This window comes from Amyelois transitella, chromosome 18 (assembly GCF_032362555.1).
Source record: "Amyelois transitella isolate CPQ chromosome 18, ilAmyTran1.1, whole genome shotgun sequence".
Lineage (NCBI taxonomy): Eukaryota > Metazoa > Arthropoda > Insecta > Lepidoptera > Pyralidae > Amyelois > Amyelois transitella.
The window spans coordinates 2,344,735-2,369,728 of NC_083521.1; the positions used below are offsets into that span (position 1 = coordinate 2,344,735).

The 24,994-nt window shown below is 34.1% G+C and overlaps 3 protein-coding genes across 4 annotated transcripts in view; 2 read left to right on the forward strand and 1 right to left on the reverse strand.

The window, feature by feature from the left end:
• Positions 1-24,994, forward strand: part of LOC106136254 (uncharacterized) — a 166,871-nt gene that overhangs the window by 20,744 nt on the left and 121,133 nt on the right. The gene's annotated exons all lie outside the window — the stretch shown is intronic.
• Positions 18,125-21,664, forward strand: LOC106140276 (uncharacterized). The gene is made up of 2 exons (XM_013341852.2): positions 18,125-18,574; positions 19,437-21,664. Exons 1-2 carry the CDS (start codon positions 18,125-18,127, stop codon positions 20,247-20,249), a joined length of 1,263 nt encoding a protein of 420 aa, XP_013197306.1. The 3' UTR covers positions 20,250-21,664.
• On the reverse strand, positions 18,568-23,035 carry LOC132902792 (uncharacterized). The gene is made up of 2 exons (XM_060949148.1): positions 22,341-23,035; positions 18,568-19,388 (listed from the first exon to the last, which is right to left on the reverse strand). The coding sequence occupies exons 1-2, from the start codon at positions 22,722-22,724 to the stop codon at positions 18,900-18,902; spliced, it is 873 nt and encodes a 290-aa protein (XP_060805131.1). The 5' UTR covers positions 22,725-23,035; the 3' UTR covers positions 18,568-18,899.

The following is a 24,994-nucleotide window of genomic DNA, read 5'->3' on the forward strand; positions in this document are numbered from 1 at the left end:
TAGTTCGTGTAAATATTGGCTGTTTAAATGTTTGTCAGGTTTTATGTTACAGTAGCTGTTTCGGGGGAAATGGAACGGATTTATTTTGCAACTCAAAGTTTGTGATCATAGAACGTTTTGGGCTTTATATTTTGACAAGCTTTTACTTGCAACTACGCCCGCGTGAATTTGGCGGCATCTGTACGCACGAATTAAGATGATTTATTAAGATAGAACCTACAAAGGAACACAAGTTTTTTGGCAAATCCCACGGGAATTTTAGTTTTTACCGGGATGAAAAATATTATTTCTCCTTCTCCAAATTCTTATTTATATATACGCAAAAATTCAAGAATATTGGTTCAGTAGATTAGGCTTGAAGAGGTTACAAACAAACAAAAGAAATTATAATATAAGTCGGGGTATAGTTTTATGGGCTTTATAAAAGTTGAATCGATGACATCAATAGCCCATAGATCTAGCTAATTTTGAGCTCCAATGTTTGTGACTATTTGTTCTGTTTAGACGTAAAGGATAAAGAACTATATATATATGTACGAGTGTTTGCTTGTGAGACTTGATTTTATTTTGATTGAATTTTTCTGTTATTCCTGTTTACAGTACTGGACATAGGTATCCAGAACTATTTACAGTTCTGGACATATGTATTCAGAACTATAAACAGGAATAACAGATTTAATTAATAAACTAGGATTTATGCATACTTTTTTATCATCTCCTTATCAAAGGCACGTTTAATTAACAATAACTGCTGTATTTATTTTATGATGTACCAACTTTTTTTTAAACGTACATTTCCGATTCAAACAACTAATACGAGTATGCATTATTTATCAAAAAGTTGTAGTAGGTACATTACCATCACGAACACCGCCATAAACTTCGGCTTTATCTTTAACCGCTTCTGGATTGTGAATACTAAATACCGTGGAATCCCAAAGTTATATGCCAGTGATTATAACGACAAATCCCTTAATTTACGTCCCGACCCTACCGCAATCATGGTAGCCGAACTCCGATAGTAGACTACATGTGCGCCATCGTTCTTTGAATAGATAATGCTCTATGTCCGAGATAATGATGCGAAGTTCGGAATGGCCTTACTCATTAGGGAGATTTAACTGATGACTCTCTTTCAACGTTTCCAATGTGAAAATGTCTAATGAGTTTGAAAAAGTTCGCAAAAGATCGCTTGAATTTGGATGGGATGATTGATGGTATTCATAACAATAATAATTGAGGTGATGCTTAATGTGAATAAGGTTGAGCAGATGCTGAAATGTTTTTAGAAAAATATTTTGGCAAACTTAATTCTATTTAAATTGATTCATGAGATTTTAACACGCTGGATGGAAACTAGAGTTTGCAAATTTAAAATAAAAAAAAACTTATCACTCCACTAGTAATGAGATCAAAGACTTAGTCGTACGTTACTATACTAGTCAGTCAGAAAAAAACACCAATCTGAATAAATATTCAGATTTTTACAAGTACGACCCAACTAATACAAAATCATCCATATAAACTAAGCGCAGCAGACATAGCATTTCCGTACACAAACCGCCTCAAATATTCCGCGACTAGCAATGTTTACAAACGATTACGAAAACATCGAAACTGTTTAAACTAAGCTGATTTGGTTTATTTTTAATGCTTTTGATCCTGCATCATCCCGGTTGATTGCTGGGGGAAACGCGGTTCTAATTTTATTGATAGATGTACTAAACTCTTTGGTTTATCGGCATGATGTCGCCTTTTACGAGTATTGACGTTCATCTCCGCCTACTGGATATATTAGACTTCTAAACAAACATTTCGTAGCCATATGTATGTCTGCTGGAGTGATGATATTGCCAAAATTGGATGAGCGTTTTGGATAAACATGGCGCGAAGTCGGAGATATTGGTGTGTGCTGGAAATATCCATCCAAGGAAATTAAACAATATTATGATATATTATTAAAAACCATATAAAAAACTGAAAACAGAAATAAAACCTCTTTACAATTCATTTTTACCTTTTTTTAATCAAAACAATACATAATATTTTGCCTCATAACCATAACCTCTTACTAATTGTTGCCACACATATCGCTCCTGTGAGAATTTCTATAAAATCTTAGCACAGCCTCTCTACGTTATATACAAATGATCAAATTTTAGCGAATCCAGTTCTTATTAACACTTTAGTAAGTAAATAAATTTCAAGAACATCGATTTGCTGAAAATCAAACTAATTATCTCTTAAACAACATACATACATACATATGGTCACGTCTATATCCCTCGCGGGGTAGACAGAGCCAACAGTCTTGAAAAGACTGAATTGCCACATTCAGCTATTTGGCTTAATGATAGAATCGAGATTCCAATAGTGACAGGTTGCTAGCCCCTCGCCTAAAAAAGAATCCCAAGTTTGTTAGCCTATCCCTTAGTCGCCTTTTACGACATCCACGGGAAAGAGATGGAGTGGTCCTATTCTTTTTTGTATTGGTGCCGGGAACCACACGGCACTCTTAAACAAACGGGAATTAAACCCTTTTTGCTGACGTTTTGACCGGTTTTGATGCAACGCGAAAGTTTAAAAGTATTATATTATCCCTTCTCTTCCAAGGAAAAAAAACACAACATGTTCTCTAACAGCAGAACTAACTAAAGTAACTCGTTTTACGTAAGTAATATACCAAAAAGGCTCAAAGACTTTGAGTATTACTCGTACAACACGGTTTTGCTAAATCGTATTTCATGCGAAGTTGAACGAAGTTGGCCCACGTATGATTACATTCTCAACTGTTACAGCGGGAGTATCTATCGTAAGTTCTACAGTCTTATTAGCAAGATGGACGAGTAATTTCTCAAATTTCTGAAATTCCTCCGTTTCTGAGTTTGAAACGACATTAGAAGTTGCCACCGCTCTCGCTAGGACTACAATACAAGAAGTCTGTATGTGGAAATATATTTGTGATAATATTTTTCGGGTTCTAAACAGAGAGCTGTCTTATAGCCAAACATTAAAAAATAATTACTGATGAAGCGTATATTTTGTCTGTGAAATGAAAAGTCAACAAGAGAAGATTTTTTTAGTAACAAATACTTAAGTAAAGCTACAACCGCCAATTACTGACAACAATCAAAGTATGAATTTAAGGCTGATAATACGAGTATTTATTTACATAATTAGGATAACAGTAACAAACCAAAGTCTATCCAATCTAAAGAAAGAAAAAAGATCAATTGTGGACCTTCATAAAATTGTGTAGTTCTTTTTATATTCTACAAAATATTCCGACATTTCCAGAGATAATGAGAATCAATGAGATTTTTTTAATATTGAACAAGATCGAAGATATTCCTAACTTGTGACGTCCACCGCATTGGGAGAATGGCTTAAGTTTTTTAATAAAATATGTAGGTACTGAAGCCATTTTATCTTTTACGATGATCTTAAACGTTTCCCACGCAAAGTTCTTATGTCTAGCATTTATTTTTAATCTCAAATTTGTTGGAAATATGACATAGATATTTATCTAGCAAATATTGTTTCAGTTGAAAACATTTCAGAAATATATGAAACTGTAAAGTATCAACTTTAGTAGTCTTTGACGCTGCTGTTATCAAATATAGCTCAAAATATTATGACGTTAAATAAACAGTATTTAAAAAAAAATGATTTCCCTTGATTGTCCACAATCAGATCTTGACCTGAAGAGTATGAGATCACTATCGAGCGAATACATAATATTTATTAATTCAAAACTTTTTTGAGCTTCAAAGGTAAATAGGCGTATGAAATGCTAATAGCATAATTACTTATACAGTTTTACTACCAATTAAACATCAAAATCAGTGTACTATTGGTGTAATAATTGCGAACACATAAAAAATCAATAGTTGAACTGATATTTGAGGTGGCTTCAAGAAAAAGCTTTAAAGGTAGTATAGAAAATAAGATAATTATTTTTACTCATGATAATATAGATATTCTAAAACCGATTTAACAAATTGATGAAAACCACCAAAACTTATTATTGCGGCTTTTATTTGCCAAATTCAAAACACTATCGTTAATGAAATAAACACTCGGAATCCAATATTTAACTTCCTGTTTCACTATGTGTTTGCTAACAATTTCAAAATTACCGCTATGATTGCATGCGGGTATCATTTATGTTCCAATTTACAGAGGCTATAACCAATAGCCGACCTCTTTTTTGAATCAATGAGCCGTACAACCACAAATAATAATTCTTATTTTTTTTTGCCGTGTGGTTCCCGGCACCAATACAAAAAGAGAATAGGACCACAACATCTCTTTCCCATGAATGTCGTAAAAGACGACTAAGGGATAGGCTTACAAACATGGGATCCTTTTTTAGGTGATGGGCTAGCAACCTGTCTCTATTTGTATGTGTAGATTTTTAAATGGATGAATAAACATGCCGCTTACTTTTTTTGTGAGATCAGCGTATTCATTAGTGCCATTAATACTACATGATGCTAGATGAAAGCTTCTGATTTCTAAAAGTCAATAAGTAGGATCCAAAAGTATGCAAGCAATCTAAGCCGCCGCAATCATGTACATAGGTTTTTTCTTCAATGCAGGTCCGATAGTCAAGAAGAAACTGCTTATTTTGCCTGTGTAGACATAAAAATATAATATTAGGTATTGAATAGTAATTTTTTATTTTCTCCCTCCATCTTAAGTTCTTGTTTATTCTTTAGTTTAGTTCAGTCTTTTTGAGAATGTTGGCTCTATCTAACCCGCAAGCGATATAGACGTGATTTCAAATTTAAAACACAATGGTATTTCAGTTCATGGAAATACTCTTATAATTTGTCAAATCACAACAGAAGGTGTTTAGAAAATAACAACATTTTTTTTTTCTGAAATACCTGTATCATTGTAAAGAACCACGTCCATATGAAGGGTTAAAAAAACACTAAAAAGTCAAAGTAAAATCAAATTAAACGTTACTTACATAAACAGTGAACGGGAAGTATCTATTAACACGATACCATTAGCTCTAATGAATGGGCCGTTCAATAAAACTTTGAAGAATATGTGAATGAAAGGCATTGGTCACAGACGTTCTAAAATTTACAACCTCCACAAACTCCCTGCCGCGTCATTTAAAACATTTGATTGTGTGGTTCCCGGCGCCAATAGAAAAAAGAATAGGACCACTCCATCTCTTTTCTATAGATGTCGTAAAAGGCGACTATGTGATAGGCTGATTGGATTGAATGATTGGAATTCTTCTTTTAGGCTATGGTCAAGCAACCTGTTACTATTTGAATCTCAATTCTTTTATTAGGCCAAATAGATGAATGTGGCCTTATTAATATTTTAAAGGCTGATGGCTCTGTCTACCCCGCAGGGGATATAGACGTAATTATTTGTATGTTTGTATGTAAGGATTAAAATGTTTCAATAACATAAGTACTTCCTTTCTGAAGAAAATCAGATAATAGTTTTGTGATGTTTGGTTTTTAGGCAAAGGAATTCTAAAAATATTTGTTTGTTTGTAATATCTTTACTGGACAGAAATTTACAGTTACAAGAAATAACACATAGTTATGAAAGAAATAAATCACTTCCAATGGCGGACTTATCCCACGAAGAGATCTCTTCCAATCAACCGGCAAATTAACAGTGAACTATAATATAATAATAATTAATTATTAATCGAATTTTTGATAAGTCCGTTGCAATAATTTATTTATCTACATGTATTTTTATAATTTGTTTAATGCATTAAAACAAAAAATTCTCTACACTAAAATCTGATGGAAAAAATACAAAATTAAACCTTACTCTTTATATTTTTTTAACAAAAACATGCCACTTAATGAGTACTAAAACCAGCCGACCGACTTTTTCACTTTTTACTATTTGACAATACATAGTCTGTTACAATGGCCCTCAAAACATCTACAGTTGTTCTCTTAAGCGCTGTCATCCCTCATGATTTGTGTGTTTTTGTAAACAATGTGTCATTTTGAATAGCACCTGAATGTGTGGAATGCTAAGAAGGAACATACGGCCTCTGTGGCGCAGCGGTAATACTCTTGTCTGTAACACCAGAGGTCCCGGGTTAGAATCCCGGCCAGGGCTTGATGAGAAACGAACTTCCTCCTATTGGCCTGGGTCTTGGATGTTTATAAGTATTTATTATAAAATATAGTATCGTTGAGTTTGTATCTCGTAACACAAGTTTCGAACTTACTTCGAGGCTAACTCAATCTGTGTAATTTGTCCCGTATATATATATATATATATTTATATTTATTTAACAGCCTGTTTTATTTCTCATTTACGAATTACTAGATCACGCCCGCAACTCCGCTCGTTTGAAATGATAATAGTCGTATTATCCCGTTCTGTGGGAATTTCGAGATGGGTATCTTTTTTTAACCGACTTCAAGAAAGGAGGAGGTTCTCGATTCGACAGTTTTTTAGTACTCCGCTATTGCTACACAGAACACAAATGTTAAATTTTGAGGTCCTGCGCATTGGTTTAGACGGTACAATATAATATCAACCAGTCACTCAGTACAAAAAATCTATATTACTCGTAATATTATAAAGCTGAAGAGTTTGTTTGTTTGTTTGAACGCGCTAAACCCAGGAACTACTGGTTCGAATTGAAAAAAATTTGCGTTGAATAGACCATTTATCGAGGAAGCCTTTAGGCTATATAACATCACGCTATATCATATAAGGAGAAAAGAATTAATGGAAAATGTGAAAAAAACGGGGGGAAAATTATTCATCCTTGATGGTTTCAATAACTATTCCACGCGGACGAAGTCGCGGGCACAGCTAGTATAATATATAAGTATATTAATGATTATTTGATGAACATGCAAGCATACATGCATTATTAAGCCCATAAATTAATTATATTTCTATTTAACCTATATTATATGAATAGATACAGACTTAATGTTACTGGAAATACATAAAGAAAACTCAAAAATAATAATATACCATTCGAACACATGTTCAGTCTATCGCAAGCAAAATAACGAACGCCATAACCTACAACTTACCGGTGAAAACACGCCAAAAATTACGAACAAAATAAACTTCCCAAACTGTTACTCACTCGTCTTGAAAACGTGTAAAAATTCCCACAACAATACCTAGCTATAACTTAAACCGCTATTTTCGTCGCTTGAACAAAGTTTGAGACTTTTAGATAGTTTTCCCGCCCGACCGTTCAGAACTTTTGTGCGGTACAGAAACAGATTATACCTTGTGATTTATTATTTCCTCTTCTATGTCGCTTCATACTTGGCATAGTGGTCACAATGAGGTGGACAGAGTATTCGTCACTATTTCCCGCCATCTTGATTTTATAACGTTGAAGATCACTCAGGTAATGTCGATCAGGCTTCCTTTAGGGTCCCTTGTTATAGTTCTTCAGTCCACCGTCTTTCTAATGTTTTTTTTATTAGTTACTCTAGTAACTGGAAAGAAATTCCTCACAGGGATAAGTCCGACCTTGTACATCGTTATTTTTAATGTATTTTTATGTTCTACTTAAAATTTGTTAGGTACAATAATGTATTTACAAACAAACAAACAAGTAGCCGTGGAACTGCCCGCGTTAAATGAAAAAAAAACCGTTACCTTCCGTGTCTGTAGGAATTTCGGGTGATCCTCTATTAGACTATAAGGACCCAAAAACCCGCCAAATTTCAAGTTTCTAAACAAAACGGTTTGAGTTGTGCGTGGTCAAAAGCATACCCCGGGCTCCTCACCAGAGAGATAAGAATACATACATAGATACATATGGTCACGTCTATATCCCTTGCGGGGTAGACAGAGCCAACAGTCTTGAAAAGACTGAATGGCCACGTTCAGCTATTTGGCTTAATGATAGAATTGAAATTCAAATAGTGACAGGTTGCTAACCCGTCGCCTAAAAAGAATCCCAAGTTTGTAAGTCTATCCCTTAGTCGCCTTTTACGACATTCATAGGAAAGAGATGGATAAGTAAAAGTAAGGATACAACCGGGACTAAAGCCACTAGGAAGAAGACAACTAAGAACCAGACCATGCGTAGTGATTTATAACGTAAATATTGGACAAAATTTGTCGTAAAACACGCTTTATGACTAACTACCTCTATTTGAAATTTCCAAGGTATTATATTACAATCCTGATTAAATTTATGGCGTCATAAACGAAGAACCGAACCTGTGACGTCATTGGGGGCAATTTCAGGCAATAATGATTTATGTTATTTTGCCAAAATGTTATTTATATTATCGTTATAATAAATTAATGGCGCAGTTAATGTATAACTTTCGGAATAATGTTCGATAAATACACTTACGATAAATATTGATACCAAAAACTTGATGTCAATTAAAGGGCGACTAAGGGATAGGCTTACAAACTTGGGATCTGGAATGGGCTAGCAACCTGTCACTAGTTGAATCTCAATTCTATCGTTAAGCCAAATAGCTGTACGTGGCCATTCAGTCTTTTCAAGACTTTTGACTCTGTCTACCCCACAAGGGATATAGACGAGACCATAATATGGTCTCGTCTGTACTGTCATGTCCGCCTTTGTACTTACATACATACATACATATTATGTATGTATGTATGTAAGTACAAAGGCGGGCTTATCCCTAAGTAGGATCTCTTCCAGCCAACCTGACAATAGTATTTATGTAGTTTTTCCTTTTTAACTGTAGAACGAGTTTTCTAATCACACTACAAAAAAAAAAATTGCTTCACAACCCAGATTAATAAAAATACTTACTCCAATAACAGTGGCGGTGATTTTTTATTTACTGTGAGTGATTTAATTAAGATATCTACGAGCGAGTTAATTAAAGAATTATCTGTGGGTAAGTGCTTCGCATGTAAACGTACTTTATTACTTATACTTATCGCGACGTGTTTATGCTGAGACGAAACTGTGTGTTCTAGAAAAAGGTGTGTTTACACAGCTCTACTTATGAGTTTCGTTTTATGACGTTTTATATTATTAAAAAAGAATTAAATATATTTTAAGACGTATTGTTTTTAAATGGGCAAATTAAAGTATTCTTCGTGTGGACAAAACATTAATGATGGAATACATGCCGTGTGGTTCCCGGCACCAATACAAAAAACAATAGGACCACTCAATCTCTTTCCCATGGATGTCGTAAAAGGCGACTAAGGGATAGGCTTACAAACTTGGGATTCTTCTTTAGGCGATGGGCTAGCAACCTGCCACTATTTGAATCCCAATTCTATCATTAAGCCAAATAGCTGAACGTGGCCATTTAGTCTTTGCAAGATTGTTGGCTCTGTCTACCCTGCAAGGTATATAGACGTGACTATATGTATGTAAAAGTAAATCAAATCAATTTTATACTTAATTACTATATATTATATTCTTTTCAAAAGTTCCTGCATCTGCAACAAAGGTCGTTGCGCACAGGAAATATGTTGCAGTACTAATGAACAAGGCTTGGTTTAATGCAATTATCTGAATTTACATAAAATCTATTCAGAGTGCATTGATAGCCAAATATATTGTGACTTGAGGTTAGTTAATACATTTAAGGTTTAACGTGATAATAAACTGTCTGGTACATTTTAAAAATATATATACGGGAAAAATTACACATTTAGTGTCGAAGTAAGATTGAAACTTGTGTTACGAGATACTAACACAACGATACTGTATTTTATAATAAATACTTAGATAGAATAAATACCAAGACCCAGACCAATCAGAGAAAGTTCGTTTGTCATCATGCCTTGACCGGAATTCGAACCCGGGACCTCCGGTGTCACAGACAAACGTATTACAGCTGCGCCACAGAGGCCGTTAAAATATAATTAAATAGAGAACACCTCAACTACGTTAAAAGTACAATTATAATTAAGTAATTGTCTGACACAAGTGGCAAAAATCTTTTAAGCATTGCACGCGCGAAGCTGTTTTTATCGCTCGATAAACTATCGCTGTCCCATTTCCCGTTATAATAAAAAGCGTAATTAACCGCGTGATAAAGACGGCGTCGCGCGGGTCATGATACAGAGTTGTATGTTAAAAACAGTATTTTTTTAAGAATAAATATTTATAAGATACCGACTTCTTCTTTCCTTGCGCAAATTGTACAAAATAAAAATCTCCATTTGTCCGTCTGACTGTCACCTGGCCGTATCTCATGAACCGTATGATGATAACTGGACAGCTGTAATTATCACAGATTGTATATACGAGTATTTGTTGCCAATACAACAAACACTAAAATCTAGAAATAAACGTTCGATTCGCACTTAGCCAGTTTTTTTTTATAATTTTCAATCATAAATGCTGCCACTATTGAAATGAAAATCTGAAAAAATAAATAAAAATTCGTACCGTTTACAGAAACTGGGGTAACATTATCGATTTACCCTTACGATCACTTTCCTGGGGAGCCCATCGAATCGAATGGACTTGGGAAACAACGGTATCGATATTACGATTCTTATTTACTAGAACCATTCGGGTAATATGCGTAGTCGATACAGCTACTAAATATACGAGAATTTCGCTATTTTTACATACATACATACATGTGGTCACGTCTATATCCCTTGCGGGGTGGACAGAGCCAACAGTCTTGAAAAGACTGATAGGCCACGTTCATCTATTTGGCTTAATGCTAGAATTGAGATTCAAATAGGTTGCTGTGCAGAGATACTGGCAAGCAATTTAATTTGACGTTATAATCCATTTGATACTTAGTTTAAGTTACAAAACTTTATTAAAAGATGGAGTAATATATTTTTTTTTATAGAAATTACAATAAATTTAAACATTAACAACTGGCAAAGCAGCCATATTATATTTCACCAAACGAAAATTGTTTGGAAATAAGCAAACTCTTTATGTTTGCAACTGGCCACAAATAAAAAAAGAGATTTTCAGACAGAACATAAATAAAAAAGTGACGATCGAGAGACAAGTTGAAGAGCAAATTGTTAAGATATAGGTCCCGTTTGTATTTAATGTAAAATGTAATTGTTTTAACGGAAATATACAGTTTTAAATTAGTTCAGGAGGAGTTTTAGTTGCATTTGTTTATAAGAACATTTTTCCCGTAACATTATATTTTTAAAGTACATGAACATTGGTCCTCAATCGAGCCACATAATTTCCAGTTTTAATTATTATAAACAGTCCAATTCAATATAGTTCTATAGCAACATGATTTTACATAATTTATATACCTGTGTGAAAAGATTTTGCAAGAGTATGAGTATAAACCATTCCCTAAAACGTTATAAAGTTGGAAGTTTCTTGAAGAATATTTCAACAAAACAACTATGAAGCAGATGTCAGCTGTAACAGGCCTTAGGAACTAGACCTTTGTAACTCAAGAAAGAAGAATTATCCGCTATACTATGTGTGTTTATTAGTGAAGACCCCAATTTGTGAGTACATTTATTTGTTTGTGTTTTGTCAAGAGTAAGAGACCGTCAAGCGAAGATCATTAAAACATTTTTCTACAACTTAGTACATTGTACAATTCGTTCATAATATATTTATAATAATTGTAGATATCTATACCTTAATATGGAAGCCCTTCTAAATATTCAAAATAAACTAAAGAACACAATGAAAAAGACCCTTGTAAATTTTATGAAATATCCGCAAGACAAACTATCTCCCGAACACATAGAAACACGGTTAGAAAATTTAGAACGGGATTGGTCGCTATATAGAGAAAATGATCTAAAATTGTACAGTTCATTAGAATTAGAAAACTCTGATAATATACGTGACTGTATGTATGATGATGCTGAGGAAATATATGTGGAGTGTAAAACGCATATGAAACTTAGCTTAAAAAAGTTAAGTCCGACAGATTCACATAACAGCCACGTAAGAAGTTCAGCATCAAGTGTAAAATTACCTAAAATTTGTATTCCCACTTTTTCTGGGAACTATTTAGAGTGGACAACGTTTCGTAGCATGTTTGTCTCTTTAGTTCATAACAACCGCAAAATAGATAACATCCATAAATTATACTACCTTAAAGGCCATCTCACAGGTGAAGCAGAGCAGCTTCTTAGACATATACCCATCACAGATATAAATTATACTCGATGCTGGGAGCTATTAGAACGTAGATATAATAACAAAAAATATCTGATCAACCATATACTAAGCAGACTACTGAATCAAAAAACTATGCACAAAGAGTCCAGTACTTTATTAAAAAACCTATTGGATACAACTATTGATTGCTTGAGTGCACTTCGAAATTTAGACGTAGACGTAGATTCCTGGGATATTTTTATAATACACATTGTCTCCGAAAAACTTGACTTGGAATCTCGCAAACAGTGGGAGCTAAGCTTGCAAAGTTCCGATTCAAATGAATTACCATCTTTTCAAAGTTTCAAGTCATTTATTGAGCGTCGTTTTCGTGCCTTAGAGTTCGTAGAAATAGAGCCAAAACATGCAGTGCAACAGCCCATTGAGTTCCCTGCAAACATCGTTTTAACATCAATGCTAGCTACAAAGAAATCGAAGATGCAATGTGAATATTGTTCCCAATTACATAAATTATGCTTCTGTAAAAAGTTTGCTAAACTCTCTTTAGAAGGTAGACAGAATTTTGTAGTGCAGAATAAAATATGTATAAATTGTTTAGGAAGTAACCATAATGTATATAAATGTAAAAAACTCGATGTTTGTAAAATATGTCATGCTCGTCATCACTCTCTGTAAATAATCAAAAGTACACTAAACCTCACATGAAAGCAGGTCATATATTCTCAAAAAATGAAAACAATTACGAGCTATCCGATCTGCATTCAAACCAAGTAATACTACCGACAGCATTAGTGTATTCAAAGTCCAGCACTGGAGAAATTAAAACTAGTAGGGCATTAATAGATCAAGGTTCTCAGTGCTCATTTGTAACCGAAGATACAGTTCGTAAACTAGGCCTCAAAAAGTTTCCTGTCCGCGAATGTATAGGTGGACTGGGCAACAGTACCGCGACAAAGGTTAACCACATGGTTAAATTAACTATAGGATCTAGGGTTGATCAAAACTGTAATTTACATATTAGCGCATATGTTTTAGACAATATAACAACATTGCCACAACGGAATATTAATGCGCATTTAAATAATTTTAATTGGATGCAGAAAAATGGGCTTCAATTAGCTGATTCAATGTTTTATGATATTAATCATCATTCAAATAAAATAGACCTCTTATTAGGAGCAAACATTTATAGTTCAATTATAAAACCTGGTATAATCAAGAGCCCTACCAGTTCTATGTTAGCTCAAAATACCGTTTTTGGGTGGATCATATCAGGCACTTAAATATCTTATTCATAATTATATCAATTCTCTTGTGTTTCTTATTTTATTGTATTTCAGAACTTGTTATTTGTTGAACTTTGTAAATATCACTTTTATATTACTTTTAAACAAATTATTTTGACAGACACTCCTTTTTGTAATAAGGACATCCTCAATGATGTCCTTGGCGGGCGGTATGTTTGGAAATAAGCAAACTCTTTATGTTTGCAACTGGCCACAAATAAAAAAAGAGATTTTCAGACAGAACATAAATAAAAAAGTGACGATCGAGAGACAAGTTGAAGAGCAAATTGTTAAGATATAGGTCCCGTTTGTATTTAATGTAAAATGTAATTGTTTTAACGGAAATATACAGTTTTAAATTAGTTCAGGAGGAGTTTTAGTTGCATTTGTTTATAAGAACATTTTTCCCGTAACATTATATTTTTAAAGTACATGAACAAAAATATTACTTCAAAAAAGTCAACTAATAATTTAAATAAGTAGTCAAACTGGCAATTAAAAAATTAAAATAAAAGTCTTGTTTAAATAATAAATAGAATTATAAACGAATTTAACAAGACAGACATTCCATAACCATATTTATAGTACCAGGTATCAGGTTACAATTAAAATATAAAATAATGTGATTATTATCTTGATACTTCTCCGTTGATGGTTATGTATAATGAATTTATTATGTTAATAAATACTGTGGGTGTGTTTTGTTTATCATAGGTTTTTAGAAATTTTGTGTGATTTCTATCCTTATAGTTTCGCTATGTTTGACATGTCCATCTGTCGTAATATAATGCCTGTAATTAAACATTACAATATCAGTATCACCAACAATTTTGTTAATTATTTAATTAGATTAATTTATAGCTTACCTTCTAGCTTTCTTCCTCCACAAACCTCTATCTGAAGTAGTCCCGCCATCTTGTCTGTGGTCTACGCGTTTCAATACCCCATTGAGTTTATTTTATTCAAATACTAACGCAAACGGAGTTGCGGGCAACAACTAGTGTGCGCATCGTCAATATAACTGAATAATCCCGCCAAACTCCTTTTTACAACTTAATCTCTTAAAAACATTACACAGATGCCTTAAAGATTTACGAAGTAAATACCAACTCGAACACGCTATCAAAGTACAAATAAAAAAGGTCATTGTCATGGCGTTTTCATAAAATTTAATTACGCGGGTTCAATGACCTGTGCCGGCCATTGTACATCAGTTTTCATTAATTAATGGTTTTCAAAACCAGTTGCCAGCTGGGTGGTGGTCGCGTGAGCTAGCGTGCTTGCGATTCTCTCCGGTTTTAGGGTTCCGCGGATTATAGTTTCACGACAAAGTATTTTCAATTTGTTTAAGCCGGTTCACACGTGAAGGAGGAAAACTTTGAATTCGAGATTCTCATGTGCATGATGATGACCTGGAAGAACGTACTGGCGAAAGTTTAAACAGACGAGCTTCCATTAAGAAAGTAATGCGATGCCCGTGCCAATTCTAAATATGTAGTCTTCATTACTTGCAGGGAAAGTGACCCCGAAACAAATTCATACAAACCAATATCACAGGGCTAAGTTTCTCTGTATACAACTGTACTACCCCTTCGGGTGAACCCTTTACTATTTCCGTCTACATCAACCTTAAAATCGTGACGTCAAATTCACACGGGCTGCCGGCATAACCTCGGAAATTATTCACGATACTCCCGCCGCATCTACATTTAGACATCTATGTTATTTCGCTACGTATCGCCCGTAGCGTTACCGGCTTTGGCTCTGGCGTGACTTTTGATTACTTACAGTTTAATGTACAGGTAATTTACGGTAATATCATGTTTTATGCTGTTAACGGGCGGTTTGAAGTCTTCTTCTTGCTTATAGTTACAATATTTGGTAGGTATTTGACCGGTATTTGTGACACAACTTTGATCTTTAAGTATGTATATGAACAATTAGGCTTATTTTATTAAATTTGATTCTTCTGAGCCACGATTTTTTTAATATAAAACGACGGGCTCTGTGGCGCAGCAGCAGTACGCTTGTCTGTGACACCGGAGGTACCGGGTTCGAATCCCGGTCAGGGCATGATCAGAATAGAACTTTTTCTAATTGGTCTGGGTCTCGGATGTTTATTTTTATAAATATTTCTTATAAAATATAGTAGGTATCGTTGAGTTAGTATCTCGTAACACAAGTCTCGAACTTACATCGAGGCTAACTCAATTTCTGTAATTTGTCCCGTACTTGTATATTTATTTATAATTTTACTCAAAATAACTCCAATGATTTCAAATAAGATTTGACTCCAGTCAGCATTGAGTTGAAATAAATTCAAATTTCTGATTTCATTCTGTAATGGATTGAGTTAACATGATACCAAGCTTTGACAATGCTTCCATTTTATTACCGTTTTCCTCTTTTTCCACGAGTCTTCTGTATACTTTATCATTCTTCGTTTAGTTCACTACAATCTTATCCAATAGCATTAGGTATAACAATTTTAAGAATCAGAAACTTCTGAAAGACAAATCCAATAAGTGATAAAAATGACAATAACCCGGAGAAAATTCTAAAAATCCATTACTTTGATAACTCTATAACATACAGGGTACCTTGTTAAGATGTCTCCGATATCACAAAGCGTGGCGTTCGTATATTTTTTGCCGATTTGACTGTCGACGTCGCAAGTGTTACAGAATTACCCCATAAGTAACTGTATTTCTATTTCATGTTCATATTTCAATGACGATTCCGAAATTGCTTCTTTGCGCGAAAGGTTTATTGAAATGTCACTCTTTGTGGTCTTATTTCTGCTATTACCGAATTCGTTGAAAGGTTTTTGTGGGTCTGGGTTAAATTTAGTAAAATATATATTATCACGTCTATATTCCTTGCGGGGTAGACAGAGCCAACAGTCTCGAAAAGACTGAATGGCCACGTTCAGCTGTATGGCTTTAAGATACAATTGGGATTCAAATAATGAATGTTTGTAAATTACCTGAAAAACTTTTAGTTCGTCAAAACAATAATTTTGTAAACCGCGCTGTTATAATTTAAAGTAGCTTAATAGTTATTTTTCCTCTTCAAAACACATATATACGAGTATCTTAAACTTGAAAATCGAACTTCTCTTTTGCATAGTGGAGTAAAAATGAACATACAAAAAGCAAGTCACAACTTATGTATAGAAACTGCGTACCTAGTTTCACATTTTCTTGAAAGCAGCCACCCTGTGTAGTCCAATGCACTTAGCCCGACTGTGTTAATTTAATTAAAACAAAAATGCTCTTACAAAAGCTGGATTACTGGGAACTCTTGGAGTTGTTTAGCACTTTTAATATACCATTTCTTATTTTCCTCTTCTTGTTTATGCTGTCACCTTTATAACAAAAATGTAGTATTTTGAAATCTTTCCGTGGATTGCCACGGACTCTGTTCTTAGTAATGAGTTATGAGTTGTACGAATTCTCTTACAGCAAGCAAAACCATCATTAAACCTGTATTTCACATCCAGGCAACTTGAAGTATTAACTTAAGTTTAGTCATGAAACCATTTGGGATACATTCCTCTGTAAGGTTTTAGGTCAGAGAGAAATTGCTTCATAAAAAGACCTGACTTGCCCGATCCAGAATCGTATTCTCCAGACCAGGAAGATATTGACTTACTGGGTTAAAAACTTCGTATTCCAAATTTAAACTCGACAAATTTTAATAAGTTTCTCCTTAGCTATGCTTTTTAAAATTTTAAAAGCGTACTTATTATACAATGATACAAAAATGGACAGTAGTCTCGGGACCTTTTTATCATGTAAATAAACTGGTTCAAACTTTACTATTCTTTTCAAAGAACGGCCCATAACTTCATGCGTACTCGTAGCTCACGCGTCAAAACCGTGCGATCTGTTCACTTCCTGAATACTAATAAGATAATCTTTTATATCAGCTCCTCGTGAAACAAAAGGGAAAAACTTCGTTGGAAAGGTTGACTGTGAACTAAATTCTTTGCTTTTGAATTGTGTTGTTGAGACTGGTGTGTCTTTTGCAGGCAAGCGTTCAAATTATGAGAGCATACATAATATTTGTGGCTCTTTCTTTTTTATAAAAGACATAAGACATTTAAAACACTTGTAACAATCTAATGCGTAGTGTTATAGATTTGTTTTAATTATTTACTTACAATCGGCAGGAATTTCATTCACTAAGTTAGAGGTATACTCTCTACCTAATACTAATGAAAAAAAAAGCCACGCGTGCAATCTTAAAAACTGCATTTCATCGTTGTCGCTATCAAATTTGCAATCACGTATTCTCAAGAGCTCTCATCCTTTACAACTACAAATAACATGCTAGTTACAGCATCAAATGCACGGTCAGCCTAAAATGGCTTTTATATCCTGATCTGCCGTTTGATTTTCCTCACCCCTCCTTCGCCGTATATTGGAACAGAGTGGGGGGGTGGGAAGATCTTTCAAACCCGGTGGTCCACCGTGAGGGTTGCTACACACATAATCGGGCCGGCATTAATCGGCACAGCCGGGCGGTAAAATCGAATATGTGTAGATGAATGTTCGGGAAAAAAGCCGCTCGTCTTTGCCGCTCGATTACAAAGGCCGGGCAACAGCCGAATGGAACAATCGGCCAAACCGGGCGGTAAAATCGAATATATGCAGATAATGTTCGGGAATCACAAACCGCTCGGAGCCGCACACAATCACTCGGCTCGGCAACTGCCGACTTATGCCGATCGGCTTTTGGCAACAATTTTTGTTCAGTAGTGCTAAAAATGTGGGACGAAGACGACGTGTTGTTAATTTCCGCAGCTTTTGTCGTTATTGCCGGCTCTTTACTACGAAAACCTCGAAGATTCTGGGTGCGAAGAGGCCTTCAAAATCGTGACAATGAAGATTTTCTTAATAGATTACAAGAAGATGACTGTGATGTGTTAAACTTAGAATACAGAAGCAACGGTGGATTCAAAGATTTTTTTAAAATGTCAAGTAGTGATTTTGAATTACTTCTTCAACTGATTGGACCATCAATTAACAAAAATGATACAAAATGGAGAACTGCTTTAACTGCAAAAGAAAAACTCGGAGTTACTTTAAGATATTATGTATCTGGAGACTCATTTGGAAGTTTAATGCAGACATTCAAAATTTCACAGCAAAGTGTTTCTGAAATAGTACCTGTAGTAAGTCAAGCTTTAATCACAGAGTTGAAGAGCTTTATGCAGGTAAGAAATAATTCAAGGTGATTAATTGTTGGGTTAAAGGAACATATTCGAAATTAGAATCTGCATTTATTTTTTTATTTATTAAAAAAAATGGAAACATTTTTTGGTATTACGAAATCAATCACAAATAAAATTAACAAATAAAGTCAACATAAAATAACTTTAGCATCTAGCTTTTAACTAAAAAATTATCAGTCACGCGAATATTACTCCGTAATAATTTCAGGAATGGAAAGTTGCGTCGCTTAAGAACTATCATCCATCATAAATCAACATAAACACCACATTTTTAGCATGTTGCTTTGAACAAACTAAATGCACGACATTAAGCTAAAGGATCACGTGATTGTTCTTCTGCAATAACTTTAGGAACGGAAAGCTGCGTTTCTTGAGAATTATCAATCAAAGCTGGTTTATTGTTATTTATGGAAATATATCCTTGTTTGTCAGAATCTGGCACAAAGTTATTAGTACCATCATTAGTTGCAGAGCTGGTACTTGTGTCTGGTCGATAGTAATTATATGAGTCGTATACTCCGAGTTCCCCCTCCATTAGAAGGGTATTTATTTTATTTTGCAAAGTAAGTCTTGCGTAAGGACAATAAATTTTTCTCAACTTCACAGCTACTTGGTCACCGAACAAGGAGAATTCATCTTTGTCACTCCGATTTTTGTATACCTCCGTCATAATAGAATATGCACTCGAAATTTTTTCGTTGACATTCCCCACGTTGCGTGAACGCTTTCGGCATTCATCTGAGGTTTCAGTGCAAGCAGTCGTACTATCTAAGCTGTCTTCAGCAGTGTAATCAATCTGAAAAAATAATAATTACTTATAAATAAATAGTTTTCTACATTTCAGATGCCAAATACCGAAGAAAAGTGGAAAAATATAGCAAAGGGTTTTAACGATAAATGGAACTTTCCGAATTGTCTCGGTGCGTTAGATGGGAAACATGTGCGAATTGAAGCACCATTTCACAGTGGCACTGATTACTACAATTTTAAAGAATACTTTAGTATTGTGTTAATGGCACTTGTAGATTCTGATTATAATATCCTGTATGCTAATGTTGGATGCCAAGGTCGAATATCAGACGGCGGAGTTTTTTCAAATACTATATTGGACAATATAGAAACATTGAATGTGCCAGAAGACAGTGAGCTTCCTGGGAGACCGTGCCGGACACCATACGTAATTATAACTGATAATGCATTTCCTTTAACAGAAAGATTTATTAAACCATACACATCTTTAGGGAAAAAGGGATCGAAAATTAGAATTTTCAATTATCGTTTGAGTCGAGCACGTCGGATGGTTGAAAGTACTTTCGGAATTTTAAGTAAAGTGTATGGGTGCTTTCGAAGACCGTTCAAATTACAACCTAGCAAAGTAACAAAGGTTGTGATGGCATTATTACATCTACACAATTTTCTCCGAAGAAATGATGAATCGAGGCATTTATACGAATACTACGCGTTTCAAGGTGATAGAAGAAATGCCACAAATGACGTGGGAATAAACGTAGGAGAGGCTGAAGAAACTAACGCTGAAAATGCAAATATTGAACCAATAATGCTGTACAATTTTTCGCCCGGTGAAATTGTCAGGGATGAATTTGCTGAGTATTTCTGCTCGCATCAAGGAAAAGTTCCTTGGCAAAATAAGTATTAAAATTTATTAATATGTACTAAAATCAGTGTAGCTAGCTAGATTTGTGTTGATAATTAAATAAATATGTTGTAGTATAGATTTTAGTTTTTTATTTACTACTAACTAGCAACCCGGCCCGGCTTCGCACGGGGATTTCTTACAATTATGTTTTGTATGAAAAAACTTTCGAGAATAAACTGTTTGAATATAATGTAAACTGCAATTAATTTCGTTGAATAAAACAAATACAAATGCTAACTTTGTTTTATACTATGTAGTCTAGGTACACTAATCTACACTAATATTATAAAGAGGGAAACTTTCTTTGTTTGTTTGGTTGTAATGAATAGGCTCAAAAACTACTGGACTTATTTTGATGAAATTTGAAAGATAGACTAAACCTTTAGGAGTAACATAGGCAATTTAAAAAAAATCCCAGGAACAAACATTTTAATAACATAGCAATCGACCGGGGCTTCGGTTGCGTTAAATTTCCTTTATTTTAACGTAATGCTGCACTGAAAACTATGTTGGCCGTCGTATTTGTAAGTGGCAACAAAACATATTGATTTTCTGGAGATCCTACTCGAGAAAGAGCAACATATAATTGCCCATGCGAAAAGCACTCCTTTCTGAGGTCGATGCCAACAATCGAAAATGTTTGTCTCTGGGATTTATTTATAGTGAGGGCAAATGAGACCTTTACAGGAAACTGTAACCTTTCAAAGTATATACTTAGGTAAATCCGTCGGTATCATTGGGATCCCTATCGGTAATGTAACTATTGGATTTTTGCATGTTAAGCCGATTTTAATTAGAAGTACCGGTTTAAAAAAATTACATAAATATACACCCTCAATAAAAAATTTATTTAATTCGAAAACGCAATCATTCACTTTTAATTTTTTTAATAGCGCCATCTGTCGTTCCATACTATAAACTGGCAAAATTTCAAATTTTAATAAAAATTTTTGCATGTTAAGCCGATTTTAATTAGAAGTACCGGTTTAAAAAAATTACATAGAAATACACCCTCAATAAAAAAAAATATTTAATTCGAAAACGCAATCATTCAAATTTAATTTTTTTAACAGTGCCATCTGTCGTTCCATACTATAAACTGGCAAAATTTCAAATTTTAATAAAAAAATTTTGCATGTTAAGCCGATTTTAAATAGAAGTACCGGTTTAAAAAAATAACATAAAAATACACCTTTAATAAAAAAAAATATTTAATTCGAAAACGCAATTATTCACATTTTAATTTTTTTAATAGCGCCCTCTGTCGTTCCATACTATAAACGGGCAAAATTTCAAATTTTAATAAAAATTAATCAAAATGTCAATGAATATAAGAAATATTTTCTAAAAATCAATAAAAATAAATAAAATGAAAAAAAAAAAACTTACACACGGGTACCACGGATCGAACCATCGACATCGACATCAACTATATGACCCTTGGCATTTACCACTGAGCTATTGAATGATACTTACAGGTGGCGAAATTTTGAATAGGATTCTTATAAATTTTTCTTTTCAACCTCATTTGGTCTTTTCTTAAAGTCAAATTTAAAAAACCTATTTTTTATTGCATAACATTAATAACATAAGCTACTGTCCAAATTTCGCTTTTATAGCTTCTATGGTTTAGGCTGGGCATTGATTAGTAAAAAATCATCGGTCCGCGCGCAGTTTCACCCGCGTGGACTACAAACAATGCCCAGCAGTGGGATAAAAAGTAGCCTATGTTACTCCTGAAGGTTAAGTCTATCTCTGTGCCAAATTTCATTCAAATCGGTCCAGTAGTTTTTGAGTTTATTCGTTACAAACAAAAAAACAAAAAAACAAATCTTTCCTCTTTATAATATTAGTTTGGACTAGCTTCCCGCCCCGTGTCTTCGCCCGCACTTTATTAGATTTTCAACTAAGTAAATCGGTTTAGCGGCTTTGACGTGAAAAGGTAACAGACAGACAGATACTTTCGCAAGGATAAGGGTTACATGGATGGGATGGATAAGGAGAATGGATATTATCAGTTAATCTAATCTATAACACAGATACACTTAACATAGACAGAAAAGGCCATTTATAATTGTGTAGACAACTTACCATTTGCGAATCCATAGTCTTGCGAGGTTTATTTCTGGATGATAAAAATAATAAAGATTTGTAGGCGAACCATTTCGAAGTAAATGATTCATCGGCCCCAGATCCACTCTTTTTGCTGTCTTGTTCTTTCTTTTTTTCCCTTAAAAAATGACTTTGGAGGTTTTTAATTTTTCTCTCAACTTCAACTTTTTCGACTTCAAACTTTGCTGCAATTTCTACTAAGGCATCATGTCTTTTGATTTTATTTTTATAGAATTCGTCTTTTGAATCCCATAACAACGGGTAAGACCGATAGCACTCGATAAATTGGATTGTTTTTTCCTGCGACCACTCCATTTTACGTGTGTATACTACGACAAGCATGTACAAAATGACCACAAACATTCAGAGACGACGCCGACGCGTGACGCCCGAATGAAAACCGAATTGTGCCGATTGAACCCGAATGAACTACGTATATACCCGATCGGCACAAGCCGAATGAAACCGAATGTTGTAGTAGTAGTTGCGAGTCGGCTTTTTCGTTCCACAAATACCGTTCGGCAGTTGCCGAATCGAATGATGCGTTTACTCGAATGAACTACCCGATCGGCACAAGCCGAATAAAGCCGAACAAGTGCAGTGATTACTTCGGGTCGGCTTTGTTGATCGACAAATGCTGCCGAACCGACAGTGCCGACCCGCCTATGTGTGTAGCAACCCTGACTCCGTACTAAGCAGCCAGAGAATTATAAAGCATGTGCTCTTTGAATACTAAACGCTACGGAAGGTCCGGTAAAAGCGGCGTTTACAAAGTTGTATGAGTCATTTTTTTAAAGTTTCTATGATGCATTTGAAACGGTTAAGGTAGTTGCTACGTAAGAAAGCTTTTTTAGTTCATGTTTATTTTTAGACTCTTAAAAAGTAATTTATAATTTATCTATTTGATCGACTATGGGACATGCTGGAAAAGTTTAGTAAGGTCCACAGTATCCTTAACCTGTCTCTTTACTAGAAGAGATTGATATTGATGAAGCAAAAGAAGTAAACAGTGTTATCGTGAAAGTGGAATCGTAAGTCGATCATTTGAGGTCACTCGTATTATTTTCTTTAGGGACACATCTTTTTAGAGCAGTTATTTTTTTAAGTCCAATTGTGATTCGATGAAAGCATGGATGATTACTAGAACAACAAAATCAATATTACATCCCTAAATACATCAACAGGTTGAGATTTGTCTCGACCTCTTAAGTCGGATGCAAATTGCCGACCTTTTTCAATTCACTGAGCGTTAAGGCCTTATTGAGTTAGTTAAGCTACGGGTTATTCAAAACAGTACATCCGTTTAAGGAACTGCTGTTGTACATACAAATGAAGGTACCGAATCAGATGATACAATTTAGGAGAATCGTGATTTTGCTTTATGGTTTAATTTATCCGTTTATTATCTTCATCACATGCTTTATAATGAAGTTAATCTTATAGAACTTAAATGAGATTGAGCAAGTTAAGCAATAGGCAGATAAGAGATATAAATAAATTGCAATTCAGCCAAAAACAAATAAAGTAGTATAGTACTAGTAACCTAGTCTTATAAGAAAGTAGCAACAGATATCCATATAAATCTTATTGGATTCCTATATGCCTGTAGTTTACCTTTTAAAAGGTACCTTCTAATTATTTTTCTTATGAGTAAGTTTAGGTTTCTAGTGAAATGATTGAGTCATGTCTTAACAACAATACCGAAGTCAAAAAGTCACATTTCAAAAACTCGACAGCAAAGAATTACCAAATGACGCATCTTTACAATAACGAAATCACGATTTGGCTATTTACAATTATACATTTTTCACAAATTTATTTAATTCTTATTATGAATAGTAGGAAATACCACACACGTTACTGAACCACGAATTCATAAGCGTATGTCATTACCATCATAATATGCTGAGTCACACAAGACAATTACTTGTAATGAATTGTCTAATTTCTGTATAGGACAGTGACAGCATGTTAATATAGACTGACTTGGGTTGTATGAGATTCTTTAGTTGATTCATAGTTCAAATAGGTCTTGTTGAATAGTTCGTCTTGTGCGAGTTTGTAATAGAAACATATTTTTTAAGTAAGTAATTTTAATAACTAATAAAATTATCTATTGTTCAAGATATCTTTAATTACTACGTCTTTATATTTTTGGACAGTAGCAAATGAAAACTTAAATGACTTATAGTAGACCTTGTTTGTTTTAAATTGTTCTAGTCATTAAACATAGATTTTGGTTTTATTGCTCAGTAAGAATAACTTTGCCAGTAGAACGAAACTCCTTTATAACAGCGATATTTTATTTACCTATAGAGAAAGAGTACCTTCAAGATCTTATTAGAATTTATTTAGCAGGCTAAGAAGAACATACACATACAGTGAATTACGAAAAAAATTAATCCTTATTCATTTGAACAAAACTTCAACCTGTTCTTCCATATAGCATTATTAAGTCAATACCTACTTCAAAAAATCTAAAAATAGTCAAACAACAGAACACGTAAAAACATTCATTCCCAACGTAAAGCAATCCATACAAAAGCAAAAAGTCCGTGCAATTAGTCCCGAGAATTCTAGTATACCAGACGCAAGAGCAAAAATAAAAGCCGTACGAAGTTTGAATCAATTGG

Bases quoted from the DNA above. Each gene is read 5' to 3' on its own strand.
- LOC132902792 (XM_060949148.1), bottom strand. From the start codon at position 22,724: ATGTTTGTGGTCATTTTGTACATGCTTGTCGTAGTATACACACGTAAA. The intron at 19,389-22,340 runs GTAAGTTGTCTA...TTATTTTTTCAG, and splicing joins AGACTATGGATTCGCAAATG to ATTGATTACACTGCTGAAGA.
- LOC106140276 (XM_013341852.2), top strand. From the start codon at position 18,125: ATGTGGGACGAAGACGACGTGTTGTTAATTTCCGCAGCTTTTGTCGTT. The intron at 18,575-19,436 runs GTAAGAAATAAT...TCTACATTTCAG, and splicing joins AGTTGAAGAGCTTTATGCAG to ATGCCAAATACCGAAGAAAA.